This window comes from Coturnix japonica, chromosome 2 (assembly GCF_054131305.1).
Source record: "Coturnix japonica strain WE chromosome 2, WE-NBRP24, whole genome shotgun sequence".
NCBI lineage: Eukaryota > Metazoa > Chordata > Aves > Galliformes > Phasianidae > Coturnix > Coturnix japonica.
The window spans coordinates 92,903,804-92,917,690 of record NC_140664.1 but is presented as its reverse complement, the minus strand read 5'-3'; the positions used below and the strand labels follow the sequence as shown (position 1 = coordinate 92,917,690).

Genomic DNA, 13,887 nt, shown 5'->3' with positions numbered 1-13,887 from the left:
GCCACTTCTGAGAACAGAGTACTGGGCTAGGTAACCAGTCTAACACTTCTTGCACTTTATGCTATTGTTTAAGCTGTCATTTATTCTAGGACAGTAAGTTTTACAATTACCTAGGTTCCTTCATTCCTAGATGATAATGAGCAGAGAGGAGAGGAGTGTGAGATAATACTCACACTCTATAATAATGAGACATAAAGAATGTGTGTGGACATTCTTTTGATTATGCTGTTACAGTCAGCCAAGCTGATTTGTGAAAAGGCCCTGATTAACCACCGTTCTTTTCTGCATAAGTTTGTCCTGGTCTGTGTAGTCTCTGCTTTAGTTACGTTTTATGTTAAAATTCTCTGTCAGCAGCTGTTCTACTCTTGCATTGTAACTAACACTTCAAAAGCAGCCTATGCTAATTTCTCATTACCTGCGTGTAAAGAAATACGATCGATGACATCTTTGGTCATTGTGAACCACATCTAAAACTTCTTCAAATGATGTAGTGTATCTTGTTAATTAATTGCCTCTGTTAGCTCCAGAACAGTTTAAGCTGCAGTAGCAGATATGTACTATTGGTAGTTGGGTGTGTGCCAAATGTGGAAGTGACTAATTAGAGCTGCCCAGTGATTTTTTGTTGTTTCACAGGTTCCCTAATTGACTGATTTAGACTCTCTGTACAGGAATATGTATTTTTTTAATTTACTGTCAGCACTTTTTTTGGCTTTTACACAGATTTATTTTTTTTTTTCTAATTAGAATTGAGTTCCTGTTTTCTTTACGATTTAACTTCTGTTCCCTTACTGAGTTTTATTTATTTATTTTTTTTAACAGGCCATCTGAACAAGAATCACCAAAGTGAGTTGTCTTTTAACTCTCTACTATAGAATCTTTATCTTTAATATCTTAATAAAATACATAACTTGATTTGATTTTTCTAACTACTGGTCCTGTATGAGTGAAGTTACATTCCTTTATGTTATAGCTTTATTTCTTCATGCTGGAATTTACTTCTACTACTACCATCCTGTGAGAGTTTCATATTGCTTTTAGGAATGGTGAAATAGATAATTAATTGAGTATACTCTGTAGCAAGCAACTAGCAGCATGCATACTTGCAAGGACCAAATATAATTCATTGTAGTGCTGGTTGTCAGTAGCATTACAGAGCATGCTTGCAGAGTGTACTGGCCCTGATCATGATGATCTATGATGCACATGAAAGATCTCTCTACAGTGAGGTAATACAAGTGAATAGAATTGGTAGTTGAAGTACTTTCCCCTGGGGTTAGTTCTCATTTCCTCCTTTGTTGCTGTGATTTCATATACCACTTCAGCAATGCCTTTCACTGTTGACCTTGAAGTATTTTGCTAAAAGTGTTTCTCTTGCTCTAGTTTTATTCTGCCCATTCTTCTAGGCCTCCACTGAACAAATGACATGTGTAGATCATTCTCCAGTCCCATTACTATGCAAATCAAGAAGTGCTGTTTAACCTCCTGTATAAAAACGACTTGTTCTTTTATCTGAGCTACACATTTGCACATTTTACTCAGTTTAATGTAAAAAATCTGGATAACAATACCTTTCTAATATTTATTTATTATTTTAAATGAAGGAATGTATTGGGAAATAGTCCAGCGCGGAATTCTCTGACCCATACCTCACCTAAAGCGTTGACTCAGTCTCCCAATGGAGTTGGTAACATTTCTGACTCTTACCCCCTGGAAGGGGTGGATAAACACTTCCTGGAAACATATGACAGTGTTACAAAAAGTAGCTCAACAGATGATTCCAGTCTGTACTACTGTGATAAGGTATGTTCAGTTGCATTCTCTTCAAGTCAAAACTGGTACCATATGTGGTTTTGAACTGTAGATTAAGAACCCGCAAAAACTGTGGTTTTATTCTGGGGTGAGCATGTTTCATGTTTTATGCACTAACAGGAATAAAGCTTCTTGTCTTATTCATATTTCTTTAAGGCTGTGTGTATAGTACAGTAGTTAAGCCTACCATATACATTCATTTCTCATAGCCACCAGGTTTCCAGCAGCATCTGCAGGAAGTTCTTAATCAAATGGGATTCCTTGCATGTCTGTGTCTCATTTGCACTAAGATAAGGTCACTCAAGCCACTGTATGTCTTGATAGTGAGCACAGCTTCTGTCTGGGATGGAGAAAAATTGTATTTTGAATTCTGAACTGACTAGAGATCAGCTGCTCCCTGCTAGCTTTACAACGGCAGATCCTCTATCACCTTTTCTACAGCTTCTTCCAGAGCTGTGCTAAGCAGCTTCCTTACCTGGCTTCCCACTAGTTGTAGCCAAGTTTTAATCTTCCTTCCCTGGAGATTTCCTAGAGAAGATATCAGTTCACCCTTTTAGAGGAGGAACTATGGAATCTACAACCAGTAGCAAGAGGACAGTAACACTATTTGATAGAGAAAATTATCAGCTACAAAAAACTATTTTTCAACATGGCCACCGCCATTAGCTCTGCAGTTTTTGCCAGTGATGGGCAAGAGCCCACATGCTCCATTCACCGCCTCACTGTGCTCTCATTCACTGTTTTGTCTCTACAAACGTTCAGCAAGCATTGATGAATGTCAATTGCTGCCATGTTTTCCACATAGGGGAATTCAGTGACACTCCTTTGCTTCAATTGCACTCCATGTCAGATGCCATTGTGTCAGACTGCTCCTTAGCTGCCATCTGTCACACAGCAACAACATGTAATGAAATACTGGTGGGAAGGTTCAACCCATACTGCCCTACCACCATCATCCACCTTTGAAGTTGTGGGCCAACATCATAAAGCAGGAGGCATTACTTCCAGAGCGGCTCTTTTTTGCAATTTTTACAGTTTTTAAAGGATGCATTTGGGTGTATTTTTTAACCCTGGCTTTTCCCTTTTTTAAACATGAATTTGCACAGAGAATTATTGTTGAGTATGTCTAAATGTCTACACTGTATTCAAATTTTCTGCTGATTGGTTTTAGAAAAATTTGGTTTGAGTTTTTTTTTTTTGTATGTTGCAGAATGAAGTAATTGATGGAGATTTACTTTTGGTGCGTATCACACCAGATGAAGATGGGAAGTTTGGATTTAATCTAAAGGTAAGTCAGCAATCTTTTTATTATTTTAAAATGATTTATATAGATCATTTTTCATTTGTAATGTAATACTTTAGAAAATTGTATTCCACAGGAATGTCTTAGGGACTCAAAAAATTTTAGATGTGGCAGCTTAATCCTTGAATGTTAAAATCATATTTATGAAAACAGGCCTTTGCTACTTCTCTGTTTTTTAGTTGCATATACTACAGACATGACATGTTTCCAAAGCAAACTGCCTATGCTGTGTAAATATGAACTTGAAAATGTAATTTAAGATACTAATTTCTAGAAAGAGTTTCTTTATTATAAAACAAGTTAAATAGCTTGTGCTATCTCATCAAATATGTCGATGAAAACATCAAATTGGAGAAACAAAAATGGAAACAAGTATTGATTCCCCCGTAAATTTTCTAATTGCATCACCAAAACCTTCCATTTGAACAGATAAAATAGTGATATTATCAAAATCAGGGTAACGTTTGTTCATTTTGCCTTGCTATTTATTGGTGAAGCATCAATAGAGCTTTATGCAGAGGGAATAAGGGAGTGTATTTTTTTTTTTGGAACTTCAATCCTATCTGATCTCTTGCATACTCACCATAATACCATCCACCTTGTGAGTTCAAATGTTGAGTTAGGCTTGCTTGAAGGATAGGGTTTGACTAATATTTCATATGATCTGTTTGCTGCCTGTTAAAATGTATGGACAAGCAAAGCCACTGGTTTAAGTCTACTGGAAAAAACATACACCCATCCTGAAATTTGCTCATGAAAATTCATTCTTACTGGCCTTCAGTGACAGAACAAATTTTATATGAAAACAAAAGAAGGTGGTTGTTTGTTTAAAATGCTTATGGTCATTATGTATTGATGATATTTATTTACTTGACATTCTTGTAGGGTGGTATAGATCAAAAAATGCCCTTAGTGGTATCAAGAATAACTCCAGGATCACCTGTAAGTAATATCTTACTATTCTTTCCTTTACTGTTTCTTCTACCATTTTCATAAGTCTTCACTCACAGGAATTTGAAAATGCATAACCAGTGTGAAACAGTAACTGAGCTGTTCTAACAATTGATCTGATCAATGTTTCTTTTATTATTATTATTATTTTATTTTTTTTTTAAGCCATGGTTGAAAAGATTGGGAATTGTTAGCCAAAGAAGAGACAGTTGGAAAGAACATTTGTTTTCCTTCATTGTCTAAAATAGTGTGCTAGAACATGGGAAAAACAAACAGGATGATTGAAGATGCAGTACATAAGTGAGTGATATGGGTCTATGCAGCCTATGAAAAAGAAAAAATTTAAGGGACTTACAACAGAGTTTTGCAAGATTTGGGGCACTGTGAAATGGGTAGCAGAGGATTCCATTTAAAGAAGTGGGGGGTTATCAAATTAGTTAGTGAAAGGCTGAAAATGAATGAAAAGTATCAGCTCTATATGCCTGAGACAGACCTGTGAAATTCCACAACAAAGGATACACTGGTCCCTGGTCCTATTTTCCCATGCATTTTTGCATATGAAAAGATTTCTGGACTAGATGGGACATTCGTTGGAACCAGCACAGTCACTGTATTTTGATGCTGAATTGTGAACTAATAATAGCTCACAATACCTTAGTAATTTTTTCTACAAAAATTTGTGAGGACATGCTTATCTCACGTGCTTTTCTCAGTTTTTTTTCACTCTCCTTTTGACTTTATTTACTAACTCTAACTAAGCATGGAATATTATAGACTCTTGAAATTCTGTAAGTGCTTACAGACCTAGTATCTGAATGTCATTGTGTAAGTTAAGCTAAAACTGATTGTTTGAGATCTTGCACTTTGTCCTTTTTAAAATCTATGGCTTGACTTACGCAGTGTGCTGAACTCAGTCATGAACTACAATAATCACATAAATAGAAGTGTATTAGAAAATTATCAATACAACTTCAAGCCACAAAATAAAAATAAAACAGACCTAGCCAAAAGCTAGCAAAAAATAGAGGTGATTTGAGATACTGAAGTGATGCTAGAAGCAGGCTTATTCTACAGTTTGGAAACAGAAGATGCTTTTCCAGAGGCAGTGCTTTCCTTTGGCAGATTCAGATTATCTTCTGGGAGGTACAGAAGTTCTGATCTGTTTTTATCTTTTCGGATTGGAAAGGGGCTGGATGTCCAACTTACTTCATTTAGGTGTCTCCAGCTAGCAAGTATTGGCATAGATACGAGTGACTTATTAGCTCCCTAGATGAGAAAACACCAAGTGAAGAAGTTATCAAGAGTCAGGGGGATATATTGGAAACCATTATGCAATGCAGTATACTCGAGAGCAGTGCAAGAGAAATCACATCAGAAATCATGTTGCAGCAAGAAGAAAAGATATAAGTACTTATTTTTAGAGCACAACAACATTAACACTGATAATATTGCATTCTGTAAATTAAATTTCACCTGTTCTTGACTACCTAATGCCACACAGCTGATACCTGTAAGTGTAAGTAGTTGTATGGATTGTGTTTTTGATTTATTTTAGCACCACAGAACCTCAGTGATGCCTAAAAATCCATCTTTAGTGGAGAAAGGGAAATAAATGTACGTGCAAGGCAGTATATCATTTTTGGCATCCTAAAGTTTTTTTGTTTCATTCTGTTTTATTAAATTCCCTTCTACTGTAGCAGAAATCTGGATTTCTGGGGAGATTTGAAGACAGAATAGCAAAAAAAAAAAAAAAAAAAAAAAAAAAAATCCCAACCATTTATTGCATCTGGTATTTTTTTAGATAAGATTCCTATACTGTTGATTTTATTTTAATTTTTATTTTTTCCCCCCCAGAAACAGTATTGATGTCCTAAGGTGATACAGAAGTTGTTGTAGTTGTATTTAGTAGAACTTTTGATTGAAAAAATAGTATGCATGCTTCTTGGAACAATAATAAAGAGATTAGCATGAAGTGAAACACTGGGTGAGTCAATAGGAGAGAAAACCTCTGACATAATTAATTGTCTGAAAACGCTCAGTATCTGAAAAATCTACAAATTATGCTAACATGCAAAGAATTAATTCCCATTTGAGATACATCTGACTGTATAAAATGTATTAAGTAAGAAAGCTGAGGCATTAACATGTCACATGATCAACACAGCCTCCTTGAACATCGATATTAGTCTTCTCCTGTAATAAAGAATATTAGACAGCAACCAGCCAAGAAATCTAAATTATAGATAAATGTAGGAGCTCAGACACCGTTCCTTCTGTGTTCTTGTTGACTGCTTGACACTGCTAGACTGACCTAATGTGACCGGTATGACTGATACGAACTTTGTATCATTTATCCTTTCAACCACTGCTAACCATTGTATTTTAGAGTGATTAAATCAGTTGTTCATAGTTGCATTCTTCAATCTTGCCTCCATAAATCATACAAAGAATGACAGCATCTCTTTTGGGAAACTGTGAACACTAAGTTAAATCAGTGTTGAGGAGCACCATGGTTGTTTCTAATTCCCATTCTTCCTCTGTTTGCATATCTTTTTCATGCAGCATTGTCAATCTTCCTTATCCTTCATCAGTTTCTTCTTTCTTTAGAAAATGTTCAGGTTATTTTTTGTTTGTTTGGTCTTGTAGGGGGAAGTATTTATTTCATTTGTTGTTTTGTTGGTTTCTTTTTTCCCCTATTGATTTTGTCATTATTGCCTCTCTTTTCTGTCAGTTTCTGTTTTTAATTTGGTAATGATAGACTTAGTTCAGGCAAGTTATCCAGGCTTCCAGCAAGGCATAACCAGGATGAAAAGGAAACAGCTAATTAGGACATCTTTTTCAGGTTTGCTTTTTGATAGAGCTAATAACATTAGATGAATAAAGATCAGGGTACCTGTGTTAACATTAAGAAAATACTGGGAACAGCTGTAAGTGGAGAATAGCATATTGCTTTGGACTAGATCTGATTTATAAAAGATTTAAAATACAGTGTGTATTTAACTAAATTTCTTCTGTGCAGCTGAGTACTTCCTAAATAAAATAAAAATTGGAATAGCTTCCAGCTTTTGAAGCAACATAACAGCTTTAGCTCTGAAACCTTTGACTGTAGTTCTGATACAGAAGGTGAAACTTTGTCAAGAGAACTCCGAAGAATTTGCTTGCATGATGAACTTAATATTCTGATTTGTTCCTGCTTATGTGGCTGGGTGCAATGACATTAATATCTACTTTTGGTCTCGAAACAGGCTGATAAATGCATTCCAAAACTGAATGAAGGCGATCAGATAGTATTAATTAATGGCAGAGATATCTCAGAGCACACGCATGACCAGGTGGTCATGTTTATAAAAGCCAGCAGAGAATCTCACACAAGAGAGCTTGCCCTTTTGGTCAGGAGGAAAGGTAACTGAGCTTTTACTATTCATTTTCAATGTTTTTGAGATTGTTGCTCTTCTGCTTGGTGGTACATCTATTCAAGTAAACACGGATTTAGTTCACTTGGAAATAAATCTGTGCTAGAAAGCAGTTCCTCTTGCATTTAAACTAATAGCATAAATATTTTTAACTGTAGGCTCTTTTGAGTATGAATATGTCTATCAAGTTAGAGCTTGGATTTTAACTTGAAACTCAATAAAACAACAAGTGTTTCTTTTCAAAGCTTCATTTTGGAAATAGAAGGTAATTTCACAAGTCTTTAGTTGTGAGTTTTCAAATACCTATGAGCTGCTGTTCCCCAGCACAATGATTCTACAAAACAAACTTCCCACTATAGATATTTTATAATGATGATGAGCCTGACCCGTGTCGGCTACTCACTAAATTCCTGTTGACAATAAGACAGTTTCTGAAATACGTAGGTTAACAGACATTTATTTGTTAAATACAAGGAATCAGTCCTGCTCCATTTTACTTGCTCCATTTCTAAACACATGCAGATTGCAGAAGCTTTAAGGTGAAGTGAAATTATTATTTACTTTATTATTTACTTTCTCTAGGAGCAATGGTAAGACCTTAACACAAATGATTATAGAAAGGCTTGGCAAAGAGTCTCGGATTGCATTATGACATAAAAATCTGGAAAGATCATGCGCTACTAAGAAACAGGAGGCAAGAAAACTGCAAAATGTTTTATGCTTCTGTAGCATTTACTTTATTTTAAATTTCTTATGTTTCTAGGAAGATAGATGAGCTCTTTGTGTTGTTTTCCCTGAGCACAGTCCTGCTTCTGTTAGTGCAGGTCTCTCCACTGGTTCCGAGCAGTATTTAGTCTTTCCTTAACTTTTTTAATCCTCTTTCTGCTTGCAGATAAGTCTTTGCTTTGAGCTAAAGGCTTATCCTGTGGCCTCATGCCAGTCATATGTATAGACACGAGTAAGAACTCCTCATCTTTTATAGTTTGGCAGGAATGGTGCATACTGATCACTACAGGGAATTGCCACAAGAGTGGGTACCTTCAGCAGTGCAACAGCTTTCATAGACAAAACCATGGTGAAGTTTTTCAATAACACTTTTCATGTTCTTCAACATCTTAGCAAGAAACGCCATAGACAACTGTGAAAAAGTATATTGTAATTCATGTTCAAATGAAAGATCTGATTGAATAAGAAATTAGAAAATGGAATTTATTTGCTCCTCTAATGGAAAGGGATTATGTAAATGTATTTGTTTGCTTTGCTGCAAAGGGCTCCAAACTTTTTGAGCTACTCCATTAATTATCTTTCGAATTTTTTAATGTAGAACTTAATTGATTTCTACCAAGATAATGTTGTGAGTCATTACCCTATTCAGCAAACGACAGCAGCAAAAATACTTCTATGCTTGGAAACCATCAGTTTTAGTTAGCTCCTTAGGAATTTCTTTTTCCTAAAGGAAATTGTCTACAAGGACAATTTACTCTAGTCCTTTGTATAGTAATATAATATATAACTAAATGAAGTAAATCTGTTGCTAATATTTGCTTCCTTGAAGCTTTATCTTTGCGAACTTCATTGTTCTCACAAGCTGGTAAATTTTATTATGTATCGCAAGCACATTAACGCTTTATGCAACAAATTTTAATTTTTAGTACATTTTTCAGTAGTTAAACAGTTTGTGGAGCCTAGATCAGAAGATGAAGTTGATTCCCAGAATATCCCAGAAGCTCTTCTTTGTACTGAATACGCTGATACTCTGGAAGAGTCTATGGAACAGCTAAGGAAAGGGCTGGAAACCGGGACAGTAATTCATCAGTTCGAGGTGGGTAATACTCAAATCTCAAATGCTATTAGTATAGACCAATAGCTGTGACCAGCTAGTAACATCAGGGCTAAACTGATTAGAAAACTTATTCTCTCTTTCAATCTCATCTTGAGAGCAGGAATATGAGTTGCCCCTCAGTTTTGATTAACATTTTTCCAGCTCAAGTACCCAAAGCTCACTAAATTTTCTTAAATTGTTTTATTGAGTAAAATAGTAGGAGGTGGACAGAAGATAGTTTTGTGTTTTTTCCTTTTCCATGCTAGTAAGTGACATATGAAACATCACTTTTATCCTTAGATTTTTCTCATTCTCATGTTTTGCTGCTTTTCATGCAATAACATCAGCAACTTGGCTGTTCCTGCTTTTCTTCTCTAGGAGGTTAATATGGAAGTGTTGTGTTGTTAATTTCCATGTGTGGTCTTTAGTATCCAGTCTGTGATGTTTTTTTCCTGGCAATTTAAAACATGAATGGTTACTTCTTGGGCATAGTACTTTGTAAGTGAGATTCCCCTATATGCAAGATGAGACTTGACAAACTGCTGCATGGAATAATTCGTTAATGTTTGATACGTTCTTCACTATTTGCAAGGCATACTCTATAAAGCTGACCATTAAAATATTTGCAGTTTATTAAAACAGCTCTGCAGTGTTAGCATAGAATTTAGAAGCAAGAAATTAGAAAAGGTAATTCTTCTTTTTTTTTTCTAATGGGAATGTATCACCCAGCATGTTTGTGTTCATTTTTCTGTTGGAGATACAAACATTAATTTTGTGGGCTTTCTAACTTTGGAGAAATTCTGGTTATTATAACTTAATAATTTCACATTGTCAGAGTCTGGCATCGTTCTTTCAGACTCTGTAAACATATTGAACAGCAGTGGGAATTTACTCATTTTTGTTGTTTTTTTTAATGCTGCAAAATGTTATGCTGGTGGCTGAAGAGTTTTTATGTTATTTATTATGTAACACTCCTTATCTGAGTTCTCCTTTGTTTCCAAAATTTCTAAAGAGTTAAGTCTTCCCTGTCTTTTAGGAATTCTTGACTCCATGGTTTATATCAGCTTTCCAAAATCCACTAACATGTTGGAATCTTGTAATTGCGAGTCTACCAGCTACTAAAATAGGAACTCAAAGGATACAGACAAGTGCTTCAGTGTGTTAACTGTACATGAATTTAGCCAACAACTTTATCAATATTTCTTTAATAATCTCCATTGGATATTTGATTCTTTGACATTTTAATTTCCTGACAGCAGTTTTAGCAGGATGTTATTGTTGTTACAAAGTAGTGCCAGAACCCTTTTGAAGTCTAATAAATGTAGTTAGCTTAGTGATAGCTTAGTGGTCTTCCTACTTCAAATTCAGAGTCAGTTGCAGTGTCTTATCACCTTTGGTAATTATCATGCCCTCCATTCATTTTAGTAAAATAGGGAATAATTAATAAGCTATCATGTACACTTTTTTTTTTTTTCCCTTTAATATCTTTCTCTATTTTATTTCCACTTAAACAGAATTCAGGAGTTCTCTCTATAAAATAGTGTTTTAGCCAGGCAGCAACAAGAGAGCTCCAGTATTGTTGCTTTACATAAAATTGTTCTTCCTTGTTTCACACACACACACAAACACACACACACACAAAAAAAACAAAAAAAAAAAGTAGAAATCTTAACTTGTCTCTGTTAAAAAATGGAACTTAAGTCACAACTGGTGGAAGCTCTTTGGTTGCTATGTAAATTATCAAGCACTCTTCCCATACATCCTCTTTCCTTTTTTGTGCTTTGGAGTCTGAAAAATGAAATGAGCTATGGTACATACTGAGTCCTATGATTCAGTAAGTCTTTTAATAGAATAAGTTTTGTGTGCTCATCCCTTTCTCTTAACTGAAGTAGAGATGTTAACATCCTATTGGTTTCACTTAATTTTATGTACAAAACCATATTCTAAATCTTACTTAAATATGAAAGCTGTAATTACCTCTTTGACAAGTGTTCAGTGAAGCACATAAAACTCCGGCACAGCCAGGTTAATAACTCAGTTGTAAATTGCTTTCATGTATATTTAATACAGGGAAACTATAATTGTATGGTTGCATTTCTTCAGTTTTGTTTGTGGTAGTATTTCTGATATCTTTCCTCACCCCCCCCCTGTACATTTTTCTGACTTGTACCATATATTCAATACATTTGACCATAAAATTAATTTTTTGATGTATGCACATTTGCCCACATTTGCTGAAGATAAAGTCTGCAAGGTGTTAGGCCTTGGCAAAATAGAAGGGAATTATATATTAAAACACTGCGGTGTGCTGAAGATTTGCTTTTTCGTAGAATCACAGAATCACCAAGGTTGGAAAAGACCTAAAAGATCATCTAGTCCAACCGTTCACCTATTACCAATAGCTCCCACTAAACCATGCCCTCAACACAACATCCAATTGTTCCTTGAACACCCCCAGGGTCTTTCAGGTATTAACAGAGATGAATGTGGTAGTTTTAGTCTAGAGAACATTTAATTTTTGTGTTATAGTGTATTCCAAGTAATTACAGATATCAGTCTGTAATTTTTTTGTTGTTGTCTTTTATTGCTCATTTCTTCTACTTTCTTGATTATCCTTCTATGCGGTAAGAAAAAGAAAACTTCACAGGGAAGCAGCCAGTTCAAATCACGGACTCTCACATTTTCTATTTCCTTCTAGAAATTCTTCTAGAGGTGATGATGAACAAGCAATAATAGAGGCTATTTTCATGCAAAAATATAAGTAATGCTCTTAGGGGAAATTTGCAGTTAGCTAGGAAAAATTGAAGTAGCTTCTGATGTTTTTTTCCTTTGTTGTCTTCATGTGGGTCTACTTAGCATGATCGTCTTACTCCTTTGAAAAATTCTGTTTTCCAGCAACTTTATAGAAAGAAACCAGGATTGGCTGTTACATGTGCAAAAGTACCTCAGAATATGGACAAGAATCGATACAAAGATGTTCTGCCTTGTGAGTATTAAGTACATATTTTCTGTGTCTTTCATTTTATTTTCTCAATGATAGTATATATGCTTAAAACTGCTTTATTTAACTTCTTGGTAAAGCTTAATTTTTCATTCAATAACATTACATAATCATTCACTTTATTTTCTAAAGGGTGATCTATTTTGTTTTGTCTGTTGTTAGTTTGTCTGTCTGCAGTTCAACTTTTTTTTTTTCTCATTAAAAGGGAAACTTGCCTCTTAATTTCTAATTTGATTCCCTCTTCTTTTTTGTGTGTATGCAGATGATGCCACAAGGATAATATTGCAGGGCGATGAAGATTACATTAATGCAAATTATGTGAATGTAAGTCATAGGATGACCTGCACTTACTCGCTTTTTGTATTGTAATAGCAGACTAAACTTAGCCATTTTAAGGAGTAAGTTATATTTGTTTTAATTTTGGGGGATTCCTGAATGTGAAAGTTATGTAGGTACATGCCATAAAACATCAAGTGTCTCTTGTGAAACAAGTGACTGCCTTGATACACAGAAGATAGAAACATCATTATTTTCATATACTGCAAAACAAAACTGTATGGAATTTAATATTTATTTCCTTATGTGCACCTCAGAATACATGTAACATTCATTAGTACTTTTTTAATGTTTTTTTAATGAAAATTTTCCAATATTTATCTCCTGACTTTTCTGGGCTACATCAATAGAGAGCTGACAGCAGGGAAAGGGAGGTTCCGCTGCACTCAGCCCCATCTGGAGTACTGCATCTCCAGACCTGATGCCACCAGCACGAGAAAAGTGCTTTTGGAGCAGGTCCAGAGGAGGCCACACAGGACAAGGGGGAATGGCTTTAAATTAAAAGGAGAAATTTATGTTAGCTGTTAGAAAGAAATTCTTCATTCAGTGGGTGGAAAGACCCTGGCACAGCTGCCCAGATAAGCTGTGGATGCCCCATATCTGAAGACGTTCAAGGCCAGGTTGGATGGAATTCTGAGCAGTCTGGTCTGGGGGGTGGAAGCCCTTCTCATACCAGGTAATTGGAAGTAGATGGTCATTAAGGTTCCTTCCAACCTTAGTCGTTCTGTGATTCTCAATTAGGCATTAAACTAATGAAGCATGGCAGTTAAGACTCTTGTAGGTTTTTCCTAGTTGCTGAAACTGTTTTACTGTCTGAACACAGTCATGGAGATTAAAGGTATTTTAGAAACACTTAAGTTGGGTATTTTGTCAACTTTGATTTCTCAATGAATACCTCAGTAGCCTTGGAAGCATTTGAGCTATTCTTCTCAGTCTGTTGCCTTTCCAAGTCTGTTGGGTTTTTTGATAGTTTTCAATGGTATGTTTTAAAATAAACCTTTCTAAATTAGCTTGCTATCTTTAGGTATTTAGGGTATATATCTTATAAAATGTGGTATTGGTGATTTTGGTTCAGATAAAATCATAGAATCATAGAATCACAAGGTTGGAAAGGACCTACAAGATGATCTAGTCCAACCATCCTCCCATTACTGTTGCTACCACAAGCCACTAAACCATCTCTCATAGCTCCTCATCCAGATGCCTCTTGAACACCACCAGAGATATTGACTCCACCACTTCCCTGGGCAGC

General features: G+C 35.4%; 1 protein-coding gene across 19 annotated transcripts in view; it reads left to right on the top strand.

The window, feature by feature from the left end:
* Nucleotides 1–13,887, top strand: part of PTPN3 (protein tyrosine phosphatase non-receptor type 3) — a 149,799-nt gene that overhangs the window by 120,261 nt on the left and 15,651 nt on the right. For 15 of the 19 annotated variants that reach the window (XM_015854307.3, XM_015854304.3, XM_085538089.1 and 12 more), the window contains 8 exons: nt 820–843; nt 1,602–1,800; nt 3,020–3,097; nt 3,998–4,054; nt 7,309–7,465; nt 9,141–9,298; nt 12,194–12,284; nt 12,562–12,623. In XM_015854307.3, the coding sequence (XP_015709793.2) occupies nt 820–843; nt 1,602–1,800; nt 3,020–3,097; nt 3,998–4,054; nt 7,309–7,465; nt 9,141–9,298; nt 12,194–12,284; nt 12,562–12,623 (826 nt within the window). The remainder of the gene's footprint in view (nt 1–819; nt 844–1,601; nt 1,801–3,019; nt 3,098–3,997; nt 4,055–7,308; nt 7,466–9,140; nt 9,299–12,193; nt 12,285–12,561; nt 12,624–13,887) is intronic. The other 4 variants (XM_015854305.3, XM_085538084.1, XM_085538083.1 and 1 more) reach the window with 1 other exon arrangement.